Source organism: Marmota monax, unplaced genomic scaffold, assembly GCF_021218885.2.
Source record: "Marmota monax isolate L192 unplaced genomic scaffold, Marmota_monax_Labrador192_F-V1.1 WCK01_AAM20220418_F8-fsc00061, whole genome shotgun sequence".
Classification (NCBI taxonomy): domain Eukaryota; kingdom Metazoa; phylum Chordata; class Mammalia; order Rodentia; family Sciuridae; genus Marmota; species Marmota monax.
In genome coordinates, this window is record NW_026695230.1 from 20356604 (window position 1) to 20379983 (window position 23380).

Genomic DNA, 23380 nt, shown 5'->3' on the forward strand with positions numbered 1-23380 from the left:
ATAGAATTGTTGGGTACTTTCAGAAACTTAAGAGAAAAAAAATTACTTAGGAAACACTTTGGGGACAGATGAGATTCTCAATATGTATCTATAAATTTTTCCTGTTTTCTTTTTAATAGCCACATAAACTATCATATTTGCAATTTAACTCTCACAGTATGCCTAGTAGAGCCTGACATAAAAGGGGCACAGATAAATGTCCCTAGTTCCCATGCAATTTACATTATGAGATTTTAGTTGAATTTATTTTGATTTAATTAGAGATTTTATATTTATTATATACTAAAAATAAAGTTAACTTCCAATTTTCTATGAGATCACTTTTATTTGGTAAAATGGACCCTACCACATAATTGTCCCCCCCATCTACTTCTTAGATCGATCTTCATATTTGGAGAATAGCTAATTTCTGGAAGAAACAAGTTTAAAGTGAATGAGCAATTTCATACAGTTATAGGGAGCATTAAGTGTCATTGAACAAGTGGAAATCTGATGATTGCAATGGTGCAGGGGTGCTAGAGCCCACCTTTCCAGCCTTCCATCCCTTATTCATGCTCCTTTTTTATCTTGAATATAATGATCCATGTACATGTTTCTCACCCTCCTGAAGTAGTTCAATATTGCCACTACTTTCTTGTCGCGACACCTTGCCCGCAAGGAAGACGCAACTCAGGAATCTTCTTTCAGCAGTTTATTCAGGCCCTTGATATTTCTTCTTCTCTCCCCCGGATGCCCCTCCCAGCCTTAATAAAGCATCCCAAGCCCCAATGCAAAGCTGCTGCGTGGAGCTTTCTCACAGGGTGATGTACAGGGTGGTGAAAAATCATGTGCCAACTCTCCCAGATAAGGAGTTGTTTGTCACAGACCACAGCGGAGCCAGCGTCATCTTGTAATGGCGACCATAATCTGCAGAAATGGCAGAAGTGGCTCACCACAGTTCCCCCTTTTCTGTTTTCTTAAAACAATACAGGCGAGAGTAGAGGTCCTATCCCACTGTGCAGAAGTGGCTGCATAGTATGACTCAGTCCTAAGGAGGCACCTTCCCCAGATCTGAAGCCATATCAGCTGATGCCTTTTTTCGTGGGGCGGGGCGTGAACGCGTCTAACCCGCATGCAATAGGACATGCTCTCCTTGAGGTCCACGTCAAGGATCACTCAAGTGCAGTGCCTTGCCTCGCATCCTGTATCGTGACGATGGTGGACGAAGGGGAATAGCTGAGGCTGAACTGTGGCTGTTTATAATGACAAACAAGTTGACAGCACCCTGAAAGAAAGGCACGGACTTTAAGACGATAGAAAAGCACTAGTGTGGAAACCCATCTGCGTGCAATGGCAGTAAGACCGGCAGAGTGCAAGGGCTTTCCAACACTAAGAGAATAACAAGGAAAGTCATGTCGATCCCAGTGCAATGTTATAATAACTTGGGGTGTAACAACCATGACAAAGGTTTACTGCTTAAGATGCGCAAGCCAGACTTGAGGTGAGTTGCCATTTTCTAAAGCTGCAAGAGCTTGTATGATCATAGCCTTTTCTTGTGCATGGCGAGTTTTAAGGCGACAGAGAAGCCACAAACAGAGTACAACACTGAAGCAACACATTGCCCCAAAAATGCCTACTCCCACCCACTCTTTGAAGAAGGAAAAAGCAGAAGATATCCAATCGGTGAATTGACCCAAAGTCACTGGTTCAACACGGGTACTATTCAAAACAGCAATCTGAGTTAGTTGAGACTGGATCAAGTTTTCTGCTGCCATGGACCAATTTCCGGCCAAATATTCACCAATGATGCAGGAGGCATTCCTGGAATCATTAAATCTGACAGAGGTTATGCATAAATGTGCACGTTGGTCAACACAACCCAAAAGCACTAAGTCTGCCAATTCTTCTACCTGAGCTTGGAGTAAATCTATTCTTTGGTTGGCAGCTAAAATCCCTGACAAAATATGTTGATTAATTGAATTTTGGGATTCAAGTATGGTGGAAGTTTGTTGAACAACTTGATTAATGGTGGCAGCAGTTTGTACTTGACTGGCCATGGCCACTCCGGCCGTAACCGCTGCAGCAGCAGACACTGCCACAGCTGTCACTATAGGTGCCGTAATTCCAAAATCTCTATGGGCTCTAATCAGTTCAACAATAGGAAATGACTCTGGATCTGCAGTAACCGGGATCGAGACAAAAGTTGGAATTTTCATAACCACTGCTACAGTCCAAGAACCATTCCAACACTCAGATAAGAGACAGGTAACACTAGAACAATCCAGCATCCCCGACGAGGTGTCATTAGCCAAAAGGAGCAAGAATGGGGATTGGACGCAGACCATTGCAGGGGGCAATGTGGCATTATATAGCAAAGAGTTGAACGAAACAGATGTAAGTCTATTACCTCGTTCACTCTCCCTAACAGTGCCAGAAACATTAGCCAGCCAGCTTTTGACTCCCAGTAATTGAGCCAATGCAGAAATATCAGCTGAAGCCCCCTTCTCATTGGAAATCAGCCATTGAAACCAGGACCAACCTACTCCTGTAGAGGAGTTGGCACTATGTTTAAAGTTATAAACATACCTCTTAAGAGAGGGAGAAAAGGAGAAACCCTTAGCAACTTGAAGTTTCTCCCAAGAATGATCCTGATAAGGCATAAATGTTGGGGGGAAACCAAGATTAGGGGTACAGTAATGAGAGGCCTTGAAATGAGTGGCATTGTAAGTACTATTAGAAGAAGGAGGCACTGGGATTAGTACCTTGGAGATCATAGCCAAGGTAGTTATGTTTAAAGCAGAGCTATTTACAGGGGTCCCTGAACCTGATTGCTTCCCTGAAACTACTTGGCTCAGTACGGCATTAATAATACTCCCTGAGACCTGATTGGACAGCAATGGGTCCTCCCAGTTAGTCAAATTTTTGGTCTTAAGGCTAATGCAATTAGCGTTTCCAAGGCTGAAACAAAAAACTCCTGTGAGATTAACCTGAGATTGATTAAAAATGCTCTCCACGTCCCCTCTAGCAGAGGCACAGGGAGCAGACATCTCACATGAGGTAGAGAAAAGAGTGGGGAGGACACTAGAACTACCATGAACCGGCATCGGCATTGGCCAAGCCCGTGCCACTGCCCACCACTGCATTGGTGTCGTCTGTGCCATCGGCACCAGCACCAGAACCAGAGCACGTAGCAGAGTGAAGATCCTCATCACAGGGTTGCTGTGGTATCTCTTGTTGTTGGTCGGTTGATGTCAAGACTCTTCTTGTCAGGCGTTCAGGGACCCACAACGGCTCCGTGTGATCCTGGGGAAAAACACATACAGATCCTCGTGCCCATGTCAGCACGGGGTCGGGGCCGTTCCATTGGCCCGTAAGAACATCCTTCCATTTAACATAGCCAATCACAGAGGGCTGAGGGGACACATGTCTATCGGCCACAGAGTGACCATGAATATCCAAATTCAAAAAATTAATGGTAAAGAGAGCTAAGGACAGGTGTTCTTTAGGAGTGTGTTCAGCTCCTATTCCCCCTTTTTGTTTTTGTAAAGTTTCCTTTAAGGTGCGATGAGCACGCTCAACAATGCCTTGTCCTTGAGGATTGTAAGGCAGACCATGAGTAAGTTGCACTCCCATGGTAGAACAAAAGGATGTAAATTGTCTGCCAGTATAAGCAGGTCCATTATCAGTCTTAAGGGATGCAGGAGCACCCCATGCTGCCCATGCTTCTAGGCAATGAGTAATAACATTATGTGCCTTCTCTCCCGACAAAGCAGAGGCATGGATAACTCCAGAGCACGTATCAACAGAAACATGCACATACTTGAGGTTACCAAAGTCAGGTATGTGCGTCACATCCATTTGCCAGACAACCAATGGCTTCAATCCCCGTGGGTTCACTCCATAAGTAGGGGGATGAAGAAATGTGACACAATGGGGACATTGTAATACTATCTGACGAGCATCCGCTCTTGAAATGGAAAAACGCCTGCGCAGCGTTAAAGCATTAACATGGAAATTCTGGTGAAATAATTTAGCCCCCTCTAAGGAGGAAGCCAAGTATATCAACTGGCCTCTAGTGGCTGAGTCCCCACAGGCATTACCCTGTGATAACGGACCAGGAAGAGAGGTGTGAGCCCGTATGTGCATTGGATAAAAAGGAGCAGTGCGGCTACAGATAAGTTGTTGAAGCTGATTAAAGTAAGCAGATACATTATGGGCATTACTAATAGCTCCCACAGCCTCCAGGACTTTGAGTGCTTGTACCACATAAATGGAGTCCGAGATAAGATTAAAAGGAAAAGAACACTGTTTAAAAACCTCAATAACAATTTGCAGTTCAACCCATTGTGGATTACCAGGAGCAAATTGATGCTGAAGAGGGGGAGAATCATTAATTACATAAGCTCCCATTCCAGACTTGGAACCATCAGTAAAAATATTAACAGCCCCCGGAATTGGATTGGGTGAAGTTACCTTAGGGAAAATCATGGGATGTTCTTTAACAAAATGGAGTAATGGATGGGAAGGGTAATGATTATCAATATCCCCTTGAAACGAGCAACATAGAATAGCCCAGTTGTCTAGAGTAGCACACAAAACATTAAGTTGAGCCTTAGTATAGGGTATAATAAGAGAAGAAGGTGATTGTCCGAAAAATTGAATGCTTTGGTGGATCCCTTTAAGTGCTAACGCTGCAACAGCATCAGGATAGTATTCTAAAGATTTTCCTGGGGATATATGTGGGTGGATCCATAGTAAAGGCCCATCTTGCCACAGTACTCCAGTAGGCTGCCGCATAGTGGCAAGCACACATAACTGGAAAGGTTTATCACTTTGGAGCCTGCATAGAGTAGCATGTTGTATAGCTTCTTCTACTGTTATAAGGGCCGCCCTAGCCTCTTTGGTGAGGCTACGAGGAGAAGCAAGATCTGGATCACCCTTAAGGGTAGCATACAAAGGCTGGAGCACACCATTAGGAATATGTAAATATCCCCTTATCCAATTAATATCTCCCAGCAGTTTTTGAAAATCATTCAGAGTTTGGAGATCCTGAGTTCTTATGGTGATTTTTTGTGGTTTCAACTTGTCATACCCAATTATTGCTCCCAAATACTCAATAGAATTCCCCATTTGAACCTTTTCAGGTGTGATATGTAGCCCATATTGAGCTAACAGCTTTACTAAGTCTTTATAGGCCTCATGGACTATCTGCTCTAACTTAGCGGCCAATAACACATCATCCATATAATGAATGATCTTGATGGAGGAACACTTATGTCTAAGAGGTGCGAGTGCCTTCCCCACATACATCTGGCACATCGTGGGACTATTAGCCATTCCCTGCGGCAACATTACCCACTCAAACCTAAGATCTGGCTCCTCGTGGTTACACGAGGGAAGGGTGAAAGCAAAACGTTGTGAGTCTTTAGGATGCAAAGGAATAGAAAAGAAACAGTCTTTAATGTCAATAGCAATAATATGCCAGCCCTGAGGAATAGAGGAGAGCAGAGGCAGCCCTCTTTGAATGGGCCCCATAAGTTGCATTTGAGCATTAACTGCTCGTAAATCATGCAGTAGGCGCCACTTTCCTGATTTTTTCCTAATAACAAATATGGGAGTATTCCATGGAGAAGTAGAAGGTTGGATGTGACCCAAGTCCAGTTGTTCTTTGATTAAATTATGGGCTGCTGCCAATTTAACCGAGGGAAGAGGCCACTGAGGCACCCAAACAGGCTCCTTGGTGAGCCATGTTATGGGTATTTGAGCCCCAGTGGCCCCTAGGAAAACACCCAGACCAAATCTGTTAAGCTTTTGATGACCTTGCACAGGATGCCTATGCCCCTGTAGGTGTTTTCCTAGTCCTAGACCTGGCCTATACCCCATATTTTGCATAATCTGTTGAGACACCGGGGAATAGTCATTACTAAGAGTGAACCCCATGTCTTTCATCAGATCACGACCCCATAAAGAGATAGGTAAATCAAGTACATAAGGCTGAAAAGTGCCATTGTGTCCTTCTGGGTCCTTCCAAGATAGATGTCTACAGCTGATTTGAGGGGCTTGGGCATATCCCAAACCTCTTAGTGATTGATCTGAGAGCTGCACCGGCCACCCCTTTGACGAGTCCTTTTGTGCAATTATACTACGATCTGCTCCAGTATCTAGCAATCCCAAAATTGATTTGCCTTCTTTGGTTAAGTTTAAAGTAGGACGGTCATTCATATCTAAGGACAAATAAACAGAATTCCCTCCAGTAACTCCCATCTCATCACTTGTCCTTGAAAAGGAATCAGCAGGAAAGCGGGTATGCAGACTTGGTAGAAGTAGCAATTGGGCAATCCGGTCTCCTGGGGAAATAGACACAATGCCCCTTGGAGCTTCCACCATAACTTTTATTGCCCCTACAGTATCAGGGCTAATGACTCCAGGAAAGACATGAAGACCTTGTAAAGTAGAGGATGCACGTCCAATTAGCAAACCTACAGTGCCAGGCGGTAAAGGCCCTTTGAATTCAGTTTCCACCAATTGGACTCCCATCTTAGGTGTTAATATGAGTCTGGAGGTGGAACAGAGGTCCAATCCCGCGGCACCTGTAGTGGCTCTCCGCGTCTCATGGGATGGGTAGAGATGGCCATGTCTCGGGTTTGGGTGTGACATTCTCCATTGCCCCATATATTTGTGGGCCCTGGGGTCGGGGGCCCCTTCGGCCGTTTTTTGGCCCAGCTGAAATAGGCTGTCCATGGATGTCCCTCACTGATCTACACTCTTTTGCCCAATGCTTCCCTTTTTTACATTTTGGACACAGCCCTGGTTGACGAAGGCCATTGGAAGGGCCACCGTGAGGGGGTCCAGTAAAATTATCTTTTTTAGGACATTCACGTCTGAAATGACCGGGCTGACCACAATGGAAGCATGTTCTGGCACCAGGATTGCCCCCTTTTGCCACTCGAAGGACAGCAGCTGCAAGACCTGCATTAGTTAAAGGTCCTCCAATCTCTCTACACACTTTCATCCATGCTTCTATGCCCTTATTTTTATAAGGAGTGATTGCCGCTTTACATTCCTTGGTACATTGCTCAAAGACCAATTGCTTGATAAGGGGCATGGCTCTATCAGGATCCCCAAAAATCTTTCCAGCAGCATCCACCATCCTTGCTACAAAATCTGAAAAGGGTTCTGTAGGGCCTTGTAGAATCTTGGTCAAATTACCAGACACCTCTCCTCTATTTGGAAGCGACTTCCATGCCCGAATGCAAATGTTGTTAATTTGATCATATGCCTCAAGAGGAAATCCTGTCTGTTGATTTGCAAATCTACCCTGTCCCAAGAGCATATCCTTGTCCCAATGGGGGTGTCCCGCCGCATGGTTTTGGGTGGCCTGCTCTATTGCGCCCTCTAGCACGAATGCTCTCCAGTCCAAATATTTACCTGGGGAAACGCAAGCCCGAAAAAGGCTAGCCCAATCAGAGGGAGTCATACAGTATCTAGACAGACTCCCCACCTGAGTCAGCGTGAAGGCGGCATCCACCCCATAAGTGCGTACAGACTCCGCCAGGGTCTTCACAATTTTAAAATCTAAGGGTTCATGGACTCTTCCCCTGTTGTCATCCTGAAAAACTGGATAAGCAAGACCCATCTCAGCGTGAACAGCCCTCCATGTTGGGGCATGGAAAGCTCTCCCCGAAACGCCCCCGCCATATGGCAGTGGATCCGGGGGATCGCTTTTCTTGAGCCCTTGTTTATCTTTGTTCCCTTCTCCTATAGCTAAACTCCCTAGCTGACGAGACAGCCTCCCGAGCTCTTCCTCCTCATCCTCCTCCTCCTCTGATCCACTTTCGCATGGGGGTGTACGCAGCGTACTGAGATTTGGATACAACCGTTTCCTCCCCCGTCTCATGCTCCGCACACTCCCATCCTCCCGAGTCACTTCACTTTCTGCCGTCTCCGATTTTTCCTCATGCAATCGCTCTAAAACCTCCTGTCCTTTAGTAAGTGCTTCCTGACATCTGCCATCTGTAAGGCAACCACGGACCATTTTCCAAAGGGGTATCACCCCACCCTCTAATATGCCCTGCTCAGAAGCAAAGTCAAGATCTTTGCCTAATTTATCCCAACTAGGCACAGTAAGGCTGCCCGAAAATGCAAACCACGGTGCAGCGATATCTATCTTCTGTAAAAATCTCTGTAAAGTACTATGTTTCACTTCCAGTCCCTTGGAACGTAACAGGCCATCTAGGGCCAGGAGAAGCGGACTTGAAGATGCGGCACCCATGACACAACAACAAAGGAAGCACAAAAAAAAGAAAGCGAAAGTAGGAGCGAAAGTACACAGTGCAGCTGCAATAAAATGTAAGGCTCTCTCTTTCATTACAGAGGAGCTGTCCCGCTTTGGTCGCGGATCCCACTTACTAGGGACTAACCCCGCTTTGATCGCGGATCCCACTTACCTGGGACTAACCGGTGCACCACCCCTGACTGTTGAAAGTTCTGGTTCCCGGGTTTTGGCACCACTTGTCGCGACCCCTTGCCCGCAAGGAAGACGCAACTCAGGAATCTTCTTTCAGCAGTTTATTCAGGCCCTTGATATTTCTTCTTCTCTCCCCCGGATGCCCCTCCCAGCCTTAATAAAGCATCCCAAGCCCCAATGCAAAGCTGCCGCGTGGAGCTTTCTCACAGGGTGATGTACAGGGTGGTGAAAAATCATGTGCCAACTCTCCCAGATAAGGAGTTGTTTGTCACAGACCACAGCGGAGCCAGCGTCATCTTGTAATGGCGACCATAATCTGCAGAAACGGCAGAAGCGGCTCACCACACTTTCTTCTTATTTAGCCTTTCCCCTGGCCTTCCATTAGTTGCCAGGGTCACAAATTAAATAAGAAACACTCTTAGAGTGAAGGAGTAAAACTAAAATGAATCTGGAGGCTGATGGGTAATAATGAGAACAAACAACATGAACAATGATAATTATATGTGCAAGAGCAATGGCTAACTCTGACCTGAGGGATAGGCTGGAGAAAAAGAATTGTACATAAAAATTTTGTTAAGGAGATCCCAAAGAATGCTGCAGCTTGGCAAAAGTATTAGTCAGGCCTTTCAAACCATATAGTCCTTTGTACTTAATTCTGTTTACTGGGACAGAAATCTCTATTAAGGTGTTATTTTGTGGATTTAGAACTTTTTTCCATTGAGTATTTAAGAACTGCCCTGTTTCTTTTCATTAGGCTCACCAATATAACATAAAATTATATAATTATTTTTGGAACCCTTACTATTTCCTGGGAAGTGTGTTCAAATATTGTAGAAGTTTATAACGTTTAATCATCAATATCTAGTAAAATATATATTATTATCAAGGATTATCAAATATATCTTATAAATAAGGAAATGAGAGCTCAAGATCTGGATTGGTAGGCAACCATGCTGTACTGTTCTAATCTTAATCCCACTTTACACAGAAGGTTGGATACAATTAATTTTCAGGACCCATTTAGGCCTTGCAAATAATTCCATGAAAATATGCTTGCCCATTAATCTTATAAAGAATGAAATATACTTCACCCGTGATGTAACTAATCATTTAAAAAATGGAATCTTTTAAAGAAGGAATAGTTTGTGCTGGAGTCAGGGTGACAATGAAGTTGTAATTATATTGTAGACCCCAAATTGTGTGATATTGTCACATTGGTAGAGGCATACCCTTTTCAAGAGATTCAAATAGTACATTTGTCCAGTTATGTATTTTTTTTTCCCCAAATGCCATTCCAATCCTGTCAGCTGGCTCATCTCAGATTCTTCTCATTTGCGAGACTTTTAGTGATACTGGCTGCTCTACGTGGAGGGAAGATGGACATTCCTTCCCTGGTCTCCCCATTTCACCTCTGCTTCCCCAAGCAAGTCTGACAGATGTGGCTCTCCTGCCTGATACTTAGAAAATCTCCCAAGTCTTTTTCTTTTGCTAATAATAGAGTATATTAGCAATGACTTTGGCAAGTCCAAAATCAATTTTAAACAAATTGTTTCATTTGTGACTCACAATGACCTAAAGTAGGTGGGTTAAGTTGACTACTTTAGCCCTCTGTCTTTCACTGTGCAAGTTCAGATTCAGTGATATTATGCCTTTTATATGGTTTAACTGATAGGATTCAAATGTGTAAGAAATAGAATTTTAAGTCAAATGGAAGGACTTGGAATTCAGCCATATTTGTGGAGAAGCCTAGGGGAAGAAATATGTGTTTTTTATTTTTGTCCCTTAATTATTTTTAGGCTAGCATGGCATTTCTGAGGGAAATATAAGAACAATAAGTTTATTTTGTCTCCCATTCAGTTACTTCTCCTTTCTCTGAACATTTCTGCATGGTCTTCACTCATAAATCATCTTAAAAGCTTTGAATGACTTACTCAGCCCTAGAAGCAAAGCACTTGTCCTTTTGCTTCCCATCCTCTTTTAATCTTGGTTTGCAATCTGTATTGGTAGGCAACCATGCTGTACTATTTTAATCCTAATCCCACTTTACACAGAAGGTTGGATATAATTAATTTCCAGAACCCCTTTAGGCCTTGCAAATAATTCCATGAAAATATGCTTGCCCATCAATCTTATAAAAAAATGAAATATACTTTACCCGGGATGTCACTAATCATTTGCAAGAGGCCGAACTGGTGACGAGGACTAAGATCTTGTGTTTTCTGTTTCCAGCCAGAGACAGCATGAGGAAGCCAGGGCAGCTGAAAGTCTAAAATTAAAACAAAGTCCTTGAAACCCAAGTGTTTCCCCAGGCTGCATGGCAGGCCCACAGCATGGCACCAGGGAAGCCTTGTTTTAAGAAGTGGAAAGGTTGTTGGAGGGATCACCTAGCTCGATAAAACTCAGGCATGCAAGACATCTCTACACATGTAGTTCCAGATACGATTGTGTGCAGATAGTGATAGGTAGCTCCTTGCTTTTCTGGGTACAATTTTCTGAATTTGGGAGCAAGAGCTTTTACCATTTGATTGGGTTGTGCTGAAATTTGCTCAACTACTAATTTCTTACTGCCACCCAACTGTGGTCTTTGTCCCCTGCCTCTGAAGTTACATAGACCAAATGTAATTTCTAGCCAATGATCAAAGAATTTTAGAGGCAGATTCTTTGTCTTACAACCCGTAAATTTCTATATTTGTAGCTGAAATCTCCAAATTTTCTTAACTGGGTTCCAGAGGATGCACTTCCTAGTACTTCTACCTGTTATTAATCTCCTTTGGACAAACTCCAGCTTTTATATTCTGGTGCTACAAAGTGCTCAGAGGTGGACAAATAGAGAAGGTCCCAGAGCACAGACCCTCACTTGTGCCTCCTAACCTGATGAGGAGATGGTCTGTATTTCTCCCTTTTCAGACTACTTTAGCAGTACTGACTCAGGAAAGAAAAACAGATTGAGATAGGTGTCTTATCTTCTGGTTAAACTCAGTACAGCATCCTGTGCCAAGGTTCACTTACAGAAGAGATGAAGCATGGGGTCAGGTTCACAGGAATTGAGGCTCTGGTTGGTTCCAGAGGTATCTGCAGATAATTATACTCTAGATGCTCAGGGACACTACCTTTTTTGAACTTCTCAATTCCCCTTCCCCTGCGTCTAAAAGGTCCTCCTAGGTTAGGCAGGTGGATGAAAAAATAAAGTGATTTTCTTTCTTTCTGAATGCTCTCCTGATAATTTAGCCGTATATTGACTATGTGCAAAAGGTGACTTCCTGTGTACAGAGTTTACTTACTCATCTATGTATGTTCATGCTCATTTACATGTGCATATTCATCACCTTTTGAATATTCCAAAATCTCCTTCAGAAGTTCTGTGGGCACATGCTTATTAGATAGGTATAGCCTATTCAATTGAATGAATCAAAATTAACTCCTCATGGCATTTATCATGGAACTTTAAAAATGCCATAAAAATTATAGTGTATGCTGCAATTTATTCAGCAGGAATCTTTCAATTAAATGAAGCAAATCCAACTTTTTTTTTCTTTATGCAGTAATATTCTACCCATAATGCCATCAATCTACCTTTTCACCTTTGGCAGTTTTCCTTGTCTTCTGAATGTCTTCTATGACTCTACTTAATGTTTTTGAATATATGGGATTCAGTTTTAATGATTGAATGTTTTTGTTTTCTAATTTGCTAATTTTGATTGATTAATTTCCTTCCTCATCCTATTTGTGGTTGTATTTTCTACTTATGTTCATTTCTGGAAATTTTTTATTGTATATCACACATTTTGGATATTGCTTAGATACTATATTTAATTTAGTTTTAATTCTGCAAATATTCTTAATCTTTTCTCTGAATGCATGTAAGTTACTTGGAAACAATTTGACCTTTGGGGGCTCTGTTAGCAAAAACCAGAACAAATTTTGGTCTAGAACTAGTTTTGATTCACAACTGAAGAAAGATTCCTTTGAGTATTCTGATTGAAGCCTCATGAATTATGTTTCTGTTTTCCTTTTCTGGCTGGTAGAATGGCTATTCTTTAGGCCCATGTGAGAGCTGGATACTCTCTTTTTTAATCCTTAGGGTACTGTAGTTTCTCCCCCTACCTCATGTAGCTTCCTCATTTGTTAAACTCATCACTTGAGGATCCTTTGCAGATTGTGACCATTCTCTCTGTGTGCAGCTCTTTCTTCCCCAGAACTCTCCCCTTTGAACTGTAGCTTTATTCTTTTTTATATACTTCCAACTAGACCTCTTTAATTCAGGGACTCCACTGAATTACACCTGGGTTCCATCCCTCTTCCCTCACGGTAGCCTGGGAACTGGTTCAAGGAAGCAAACTGGAGCAGCTGCCTCACTTGTTTCCTATATTGCAGGGGTCCCTGTTCTCACTTGCATGATGTCTGGTGTATTAGAACCATTACTTAATATATCTCACTCAGTTTTGATTGCTCTTTTTTTCCAGTTATTAATGTGAATTCAGTTCCTTTTACTCCATCTTGGCCAGAAGCTGAAGTCTATGGGAATTTTAAACTTTACCTTTTATCACCACTTGTTGTGGCTGATCTAAAAAGATGATCTCCAAAAGTAGCAAGCCAGTCAGGATACCATATCTTGTGTGATTTCATTATCTTGAATCTGGAAATGGGTTTATTGAAACTGGTTCAGTGAGTGGAATTCCTGCTCTGACACCAGCCTTCTGCTCTGTACGTATTCTCCTAAGACAATCTGGTTCTATACCATTGAGCCTCCTTCAGAGAAACATGGACTATAGTTTGGGCATCCAAAGCTCCTCCTTCCTTCAGCTTCTGCTGTTTCTGGGGTGAGGTGGGGATCAGGAGCTTACAGTGAACTTCTACCCCATTTCATCCTCACGTCCTTTCCTCTCCGTCTTTTGCCTTTTTAATCCTCTTTATCCTATTTGCTTAATTTCTCCCAGTCACATTCTTTCACGTTCTTCTGTTTCTTCAGGTTTCCCACATTTTTTAAAACAAGGTGTTAGGGAGAGTCTGAGTTGATCACCTTACACCATGTAACACTGAGTTACATTCTAGGACCCCAGGACATCTATTGTAGATGGAGTGCCCAATATGGCTTCTTTACTTATAGGTCTGCCTCCTGGGTTGGAATGGCTCAAACACAGCAGAATGGCTAGGCATAGGCCTTTCTCTAAGCCTTCTCCATATGACTAACTTGGGCTCCCTCATAGCAGAGCTGCCTCAGGGTAGTCGGACATTTTTTTCTGGTCAAGGGCTCTTCTCTACTTGCTTTCAAACCCGATCCTCAGCCTTCAACCACCAAGCTTTCCCAGTTGCAAGCCCGGCCCTCATTACACCACAACCCCTGTTCTAGGCAGGTGTCTAACATCAGAGTGGTGACTTGGTGCCTTTGTATCCCCATGTTGCCAGACTCTGTCAGGCAAAAATGTTTCTGAATCTGGGGAGGGGAAGGGGGGAATGGAATGATAGCAGAATAAAATAGACATTATTATTGCTGTGAATTATTAAAATATTATATTTCTAATTTGTTTATTTACTGTAAAAAATAAATGTGAGCATGTTTGTAAAGCCCTTAGAGGTTCTTCTTGGTGGTTCAATGTTGTTGTTATTATCATTATTATTACTAAACCGTAAAAATAGGCTTCTCAGTATGTTTTGGGGAAAATGCTAATGAGCAATAGCTAAATGTTTGCTGCTACTCAAATTGGAGCCCATTATACAAAACTGTCCATGGATCTTAATCTCAAATCAGTGCCCAGTCTTTGGAGCACATGTTCATATAATTGCTGGTTTTGTGTTAATTTTATAAAAAAAAATAATTTCCTTGGCTCAGAGCATCTTAAAAAATTGTTACCTATGGGCCTCTACAGCCTAGGCTCATTTCCTGGGGACTATAGTCTAGCTTCTTGAAATTATCTCTAATTCCCCTCTGCACATATTGGGTAGCTAACTTTTAAAGTCAGACATTCCACAGTCTTTCTGGGTGTTTTCATTTGGTTTTGTAATAGGGATAAACTTAATTTTAAACAATTTGTATACAAATCAAAACCACCATGAAATATTATCTCACTCCAATTAGAATGACAAATAAACAGCAGAGAAGGAAAATCTGATAACACATTTGATGGGACCATACATTAGTAGAGCCATTATAGAAAACAGTATGGAAGTTCCTCAGAAAATTACCACAGAACACAGTAATTCCACCACTGGGTACTTATCCAAAGGTGAGGAAATCTGTATGTTGAAGAGATATTTGCACTCATATGTTTATTGCAGTAGTATTCACAATATCCAAGGTATGAATAAACCAAAATGTTCATTGGTGAATGGATGGACAGAGCAAAGGTGTTATAAATACACAAAGGAATGTTATTCAGCCATTAAAATCATGACATCCTGTCATTGGCACCAATTTGAGAACACTCATTAAATGAAATAAACCAGGTTCAGAAAGACAAATACCATAGACTCTTCCTTAAATGTGAAGATAAAAACGTTGACCTAATAGAGAGTAGAATAGTGGTTAGCAGAATCTGGGAAGGGTGGAGGATAGCAGGAGATAGAGGATAATTTACAATTGGACACCTGTACCTTTTAATTAAAAGGTAGAAGATATAATGTCTAATGATCTCTAGCACAGTAAGTAACAATGGCTGAGGGCATTTCATTGTATATTTCAAAATAGCTAGTAGAGAGGGTATTGAGTGTTTCCAACACAAAGAAATGATAAATAGGATTATGGATATATCAGTCTGATCTGATCATTAGAAAATCTACACATGTGAAATATCACACTGTACTCCAAAAATATCTATAATTGTTAGATGGTAATTAATTAAAAAGCTAATTAAAATATATGCAAGCAAATTGATGTCAAATTTATAATTTTATCTATTTTTATATGTGGGGTTAATCTATGTATCTTTTTCCCTTGAAAAACTTCTCTGTATTTACATTCTTCTGTTTTTTTTTCTTGTTAATTTTCTGATTTTGCCATAAAGATAATGTTAATTTTTAAAACTGAATTTGCAAGTTTTTGAATTTTTTAGTTCTATGGAACAAATAATATAGGAAACCCAAACAGATAATATAGGAAACCCAAATAATAATATGAATATGCCACGATGAAGCCCACAGTTCAGTGTAATTCATATGTAACAATAAAAGAATTTTTAAAAAAGCTATATTGGCTTGACATTTATTTGGAAGACAATATGAAATGATCTTGTCATCTTCATTTTTTGTTATATTATCATTTTAGTCTTTTGAGCTCTTCTTTCTGGTATTTCAAACTTTCCATTTAGAAAATTAAGGGCTAAGGATCAGTGCTTGCCTGGTGTATGGGAAGTCCTGGGTTTGATCCTCAGCACTGAGGGAAAAAAAAAGATTTCTGACCATTTTTTTTTCTTTGTGTCTTTGTTTCATTTCTTCAAATTTCACTTTCTCCTATTTCAGTTTACATTACTGTCACCTTATCCCATTCTCTGTGTATTTCTGCTCAATGCACCCTGAGTTTCAACCAGGGTCTTATTTCCAATTAGAAGTCAGTTTCATGTTTTTGCAGCTCCTAGAATACCCAACAAATCAATGCTCTTATTTAGCTTCCACACCCTAGTGAGAATAACTTTATGCTCTTGCAGGAGCCACTATTGCAGACTCTCTCAATGCTCATCTCAAGGAGGACTGAGAGGCAAAGTTTTTCTCTGATCCCTCAAGCCCAGATAGAGGCCGTTAAACTAGTCAGGGCTTCAGTCCTCCTGACTGAGAGTGTCTCTGAATGTAAGGGCTGAGAGGACCACAAAGAGAACCAATTTCGGGACTAGGGACTGTGCACAGCAACTGGATTTGGTAAGCTAAATCTAGAAGCAATGCTAGAAGGCACAACAACACTACCTTAGTATGTACTCTTTTTCCAAATCTTTTAATGTTTTACAAGCTGGAAGATTTTCACTACAGTATTTTCAAGTTCCTAGTACTGAATTAATATTATTTTATAACATTTTATGGACAGGGATATTGATGTTCAAAGAGTTCTCACTGTAATTCTCTGGTCAAACTTCTAGATAAGTCCAGAACCCATATGTGTATGTAAAATTTAAGACTGTCAGTGAATTTCTCTGGCCACTGTATTCTGGTTGGTTTACAAGAAATCCCACATCATTTTTCTACTCATAAACTTTACCTTGTGAATGTGAATGGAGAGAATCTCCAGGTGGGAGGAAGTTGTTCAAGGTACTTGTTGCTGCAACAAGTTTTTGCAAAACCTCTTACTCCCTTCAGGAATTTTGAGATACCAGTAGGTTTAAACATGAACATTTTTTTGTACTCTTCATGGATCATAGTTGAGATACCAGAGATCATATTTGAGATACCAGTAGGTTTAAACATTAACATTTTTTTGTACTCTTCATGGATCATAGCAGAGAGATTGTTGTGGAGCCTCTATGCTATGCCTTTCAATGGGTGTACTGGAGTTATAAGTAATGGAGGGACACATAATGTGATTGGCTTGTATGGGAATATCAGAGAAGTTAAACAAAAATCTTCCTGCTATTTATGATCTCATTATTGACTTACTGGGAAAGTTTAACACAAATATTTCCAGTGTTTATTTCTGGTGTAATCTCATTATTTCCTTATTGGACTACTATGGAAGATACTCCTGGGGCTAAATGTCAATGGCTTTTAGGATGCAGCATCATTAGTACTCGTTCTCGTATCTGTTTTTTCCTGACCCCATAGATAACAGGGTTAAGGGCAGGGGGAACAACCACATACAGATTTACCAAAAGTATGTGGATATAGTGAGGGACATTGTGGCCAAAGCAATGTGTCATGAAGGAAAACATGACACAGACATGGGAGCCGCAGGTGCTAAGTGCCTTCATCTGGGTATCCCAGGATGGGAGATGGAAGACTGTTTGGAGAATTTGAATATAGGAAAATCCAATCACTGAAAGGTCAATGAATCCCACTGAGAAAGCAATGAAGCCATAAATAACATTGGCCCTAATACTGGCACAAGCTAACTTTGCCAAACCCATGTGCTCACAGTAGGTATGGGGGATAATCCTGACATCACAGAAAGGCAATCTCAGGATAAGATATATGAAAGGAATGACAAACATCAAAGTCCTCACTATGATGACTATGCTCAGAATGGCTATCACCTTGTTGGTGAGGATCATAGTGTATCTTAGGGGGTTGCAGATGGCAATATAGCGATCTATGGCCATGACTGTCAGCACCACAGATTCCAGGCCAGTGCATATGTGGATGGTGTACATCTGTGTGATGCAGGCACCAAACACAATCTCTCTGAGATTGAACCAGAAAATGGCCATCTTGGGGATGGCTGCTGTGGACAAGCCCAGATCAGTGCAGGCCAACATGGCCAGAAAGTAAAACATTGGTTGATGGAGGCTGCGTTCAGTCTGAATCACAAACAAGATAATGATGTTCCCCAGCAGGGCTATCAGATATACTGCAAAGAAAGGAAAGCCAATCCACATGTGCACATCTTCCAACCCTGGGATACCTATCAGAAGAAAGGAGGAAGGGTGGAACTGTGTGCTGTTGATCTGAAGCATGTTGGTGGGAATTGGTTATAGACACATTTCTGACAGGAGTTTTCTTGCTTCCTGTGACAGACCCTGACTTCTGTCATAGCATGTTGCCTATTTCTTGGAGAAATGGAATGTCCGTTTTTTAATTCCATAACACAGCAGAGGGGACCTAGAGAGGGAATATCAGGGACAGTTAATAGATACATTTGCTTTGAAATATTCGCCTCATCTGTAGAAAATCCATGTGTAAATTTTGTAAATACAACAACAATCCTGAACTTTCCATCTCTTTTGTCCCTTCAGTCCCTAAGGAAGACACTGCATATGATATTAAATTAGCAAATACTCACTGTTGATTATAATTACCAATGAGGATGTAAAGAATAACTGAGGCTGTGTGTGTGTGTGTGTGTGTGTGTGTGTGTGTAAAATATCATCAGATTGTGATACTGTGATTGAGGGGGAGATGATAATCCAACCTGTCTGGTGGTTTGAGCAATGATATTTTCTTGCAAAGTATTCCTGAGAAAGTAAGAAGATGCTATCTGGGAGAAAATCCAGAAAAAGTGGAGGATTGGATAACTGATACTTAGATTCGAACTTGGGATGGAATTACAACATTTAGATACAACTGGGGGTTATTATATAATTTCAAGACAACAATGCTTTTTCCTAGAACTAAAAAATTGTGTCCTTCACCACATTGCATTCCTTAGCTGAACAAAAAACACTGGATTCACCCAGATAATTTTCAGAGCCTTTTATACTTTATTCTTTTTCATGCCATGTTATGTAAATGGACAATCCCTTCATACTACCTGGGAAGTGGCAGTGGCAATGTCTGTGTCTTTTTTAAAGTTAGAGCAAGATGAAGGCTAAAAACTTGCCTCAACCTGAGAACAGTCTAGTTTATATTAATTCTGTAGCAAGTTTCTGATATAGTGATGGGAAATAATATGTCTAAGTTGGCTGCAGGCTAATTTAGTATAATAATTGAAGATGTCTGGTGCCTTGTGTTCTACTTATGTTGTAATTTCCCCTATGGCATGGAGGCAAGCTATAAAATGATGTGGTGCTTAGGTGCACATGAGTCTAGGTAGGACATTATTAGAAACCTGAAGATGTATGTTCTGTGATAGGGTTATAGGTGGGATTCAGATAGAGACTGGGCTAGTTGTATCGAGGCAATGACATATCTTGAGAAGTTCCATTTGTAGTTACTATGTCCCATTGGCTCAATTTTGGAAAGTTCTATTTATATTCATGTTCAACTTTTTATTTTTCTACCTATTTTTATTTTTACTGATATGAAACAGCTGACCAAGTGTGTTTTTCTGACCTATTTCCACATGGTCCTATGTGGTTTTTCAGTCTTCATACTTCCTCCAATCTAACCTTCTAGAAAGATCTACCACATGTTTAATTTCTCTCTGCTAATTATAAAGATTAAATAAAATAGAGATTATACATCCCAATAATACTAGTTTTATCAATGAAGAAGCTGCAGAAAGAACTTAGCAGAAAAAAACTTAAAGTCTAGAGCTAAATAACTTTTACTTATCAGCAAACTAAGAATATACAAGGAATACCTAAATTTGGCTGGAATAGAACACAATGGAAAAAGCCAGCAAAAGAAGCAAGGTTTAAGTTTCATTTTATAATTTCACAGCTCTTTTTGACTTTAAATTTATGTCCTCTTCTGAAATATGCTACATTAAATCAAATGGTTGTTTTTTTTTTAACTTTTAGGTTACACTTATTACAAGAACTATATTTTCTAAAAATATTAGCTTTGGAAAAAGGAAATTGAGATGGAGAATGGATAGTAGGGGTAAGGCAAAAATAATGGAATGAATCTGACCTAACTTTCCAATATACCCATATGAATATATTACAGTGAATTTTTGTCATTATGCCACAAGATACTAATAAAAAGAATGTAGATAAATGGAAAGATCAGTAGGGAACAGGGGAGGAAGGAGGCAGAGGGCAAGGGTAAGTACTGCCCACTGAATTGGAGTAAACTGTACTCCATGCATTTATAATTCTGTCAAAATAAATCCTAATGTTATGTATAAGTAGGAACCTATTAAAAACCTTAAAAGAAAAAAATTAGCATTGGAAAATTGTATTGTTTCCGTAAGTTGTTAAACTAGTTTTGGTGTTAGAATTTGAATTTGCTCACTAACACCGTCACAGTGAATTAACTCCCAATAACCTCAGTAACCTTTTCATAATTAAACTCGGCAAATGAAAAATTTCTAGTAATTCTCTTATCAGTGAAAAAAAGTATTTCTAGCTTTAATGTCTAAGGTAGCCTTTCTCCTCTGTTGGACGTTGAAATAGTTTTTTTTTTCTTTTTAAATCAAATTCATTACAGAAGCAAGTGAAATCTTCATCTTCTGGGGTTGCAAACTATGGCCCTGGGCTTCATCAGTTGCTTACAAAATAACTTCCACATATGTAACATCTTATTTAATAAACATCATTTCAAGTTGATCATCTCCACTTTGAAACCATTCCTCTTCCTTTTTCCTCAACCCTATTTAATGGTGTGATACACACATTGTCCCATGAAAGAAACCCTGGAGACATCCTCAGTACTTTCCTCTTCTCTACATTCCCTCACTCTTCAGTTCTAAACACTCATCTCTTCATTCAAGTGCACTTAAATACTAGATAATCACTGGGTACACAGTATCAGTGCTCAAGGTGATAGACAGACTGGTTCTGCTCTTGTGCGTCAAATAGGTTAGTGAGCAGGACCAACACTGATCAGATCATTTAAGTAAAGTGGCAACTGGATTACAAAGAGGAGTTGCTGTACACTAGAGGCTTAACTAAACTGGTCATTACTTTTGGGGAATGATTTCTTGAGGAGCTTTGGCTAAATTGACAGCAGAAGGATGAGAATTGATACATGGAAAGGTGAGTCGGGGAGAAAAAAAAATCTAGTTTACGGAAAAGAATGGGAAAAGATTTGAGTGGTGAGGAATGACAAGGCAAAGATGAAGGAATGGAAGGTCAGTGTGAACCTGGCTGAGAAAGAAGGCACAGAATAGATGAGATGAGAGGGGGTAGAAAACCAGAATGTAGGCTCTTGTGGTTATGCAAGAAGTTTTATCTTGTTAGGAACAATGGAAAAGAATGTAAGCTTTAAGCTTCAGTGTAACGTGATTCAACTGCAATTCAAAAACCATAATCTGCTTGCACTGTCAAAAGTGTATTAAAGTTAGCATGCGTATATGTAGCCAAATCAGTTACAAGTTTATCACTGACATGGGATTGAAGATGACATTATATTGTACCCTGCTGATAGTGATGGGGGTTGTCTGGAGCAGGTCAATTTAAATATAATTTAGTAGGCTTAATCTTCAGAAACTGCTGTTCAATCAGTTTTTGTTTCCTCTCACTGATACTGAGATAACAAGATATCTTTTACCATAACTCCCCTCTAATTCATTTCTTTTCACCAATAGTCCTTTATATTTTTTCCGTTTTGAAAAACATCTGATGGATCAATATATTCACCTTAATTAATAATGAGATTAATTAATGAGATTGTGAAGCAGTGGTTCACATGCTATGAGAAGGGAGCAGGGAGAAGGACTCTGTGTGGGGCTAAGGGAAAGGGTTTGAAGATACGTATAGATACATCCTCAAAAATTTACATATGTATATATATGTTATATATATTTATATGTATATATATTTTAGAAATCCCATTGACTTCTTGTGACAGCACTTAGAATGAGTGGGTGGGGGTTGATGTTAATTTCACATGGATTTATCTATTATATTGTTTTTAATATACAATATAGCTCTTGTGTCAACATCCTAAAACCTTATACATTGTGACATGTTGTAGCTGCTTCTAGTCACTTAAGTCTCCCACCTTCTATATTCAGAATCATCTGCAAACTTAACAACTACTACCATTTTCTGACCCCATCAGGTATATTACAGAAATTCCCATAAGAGAAACGTTTATAGCATGCTGTGGCAGGTGCTGTTCCAAATGCAGGTGTACACCAGCCATTTAGTCAAAGTCCTCAAATTCATGGGGCTTAAATCCTATCATTGCAGTGTTTTGCTTCCTGGTCTCAAACAAGATTTCTGCTGTTATTAGAATCCACTTAATTATAAATATTCTTTCTAAAAGTTCCTTTGAAATTCTAAATATATGACAAATTCAGAATGTTTAATAAGCTTAGCAACAGCAGAATAAAATAAAATAAAGTTCTACTATGTCACTACTTCTCTGCAAACTGCTGCCATCATTGTGACCTCTACTAATGCAATAATTTTCACCTTTTATATACTTTGTACTTTTTTCTGTTTAATATGCACTTTCATGCATGTTGTCTAAGGTTTTCTCCACCATAACTTTCTGAGGCTCTCTCTTCCTTTCCCTTTCTGAACCTCTCTTCCCCTTTCAGATATTCAATTCCCCAGTTCAGCTATGTTGAACTCTTCCTAGTGACTGGCTTCCATCCTCAGAGGCAGAATATTTAATAACCTCTCTACCCAGGCTTAAAGGCTTCCCATCCCGCAATCCATCTGTTCTCCATTTTTTGGATATGTGATAAACCTTCTCCTCCTGGAATGATTGACTATTACGAGCTTCTCTTCTGAGTGACAAAATGAAAGGATTTAGAGAGAAAAAACTTCAATCATGCCAACTGGTAGGTTACCATAAGTGTTCTCATATAATAACATTTGTTCATATGTTTGTGTCTATGCATATGCTCCTGCATTTGCTAAAATTGGATTGCTTGTTTGTCACTGTGCATATTTTGCTGTGTGCTTCTGTGTAGTGTCTGCCTTGTGGCAATTGATCCAGATTATTTTCAACATGACTCCTCTGTCTCTTCCTGCAGACCTTGGAAATGGCCCTCTACAGAAGCACTGGCTGATTCACTGGAGCTCTACCAACCCTGGGATCACTTTGGTTATTGTCACTGGAGCCCTCTTTCAACAAAACCAGGGGAGTTGACTCACCTACCTCTGCCCAGCATCTGCGAAGTCATTCCTCAAGGACTGGAGATCACAGACTGCAAACTAAATGTGACTGAGTTCTCACAAGCCAGGGCCAAGAAATTTGACAGCCACTCTAGTCCCTGGGAAAAGCCTTCACAAGCAGGTGGTGTCTCTGGACCTAGGATAGAGGGTTTTCATATCCTCGAGGACAGAGCTCTGTTTTCTAGTCAGAGACTTCTGGTTCCCAGTCACTTGCTATCTGTGCAACCTCTAGTGAATATTCTCTCCTGAACAGGCCCCATAAGTCTAGTCAGAAATGGTGGAATAGTGGCCTCACACCAACACCTTAAATCCCAGTGTGTCATTCAATGAACAGTTACTTTTGGCA

The 23380-nt window shown here is 40.5% G+C and overlaps 1 protein-coding gene across 1 annotated transcript; it reads right to left on the minus strand.

Moving 5' to 3' along the window:
- Window positions 1-17121: 17121 nt before the first annotated feature.
- Window positions 17122-18036, minus strand: LOC124088569 (olfactory receptor 52E5-like). The gene has a single exon (XM_046438265.1). The coding sequence runs from the start codon at window positions 18034-18036 to the stop codon at window positions 17122-17124; it is 915 nt and encodes a 304-aa protein (XP_046294221.1).
- Between the last annotated feature and the right edge of the window lie 5344 nt (window positions 18037-23380).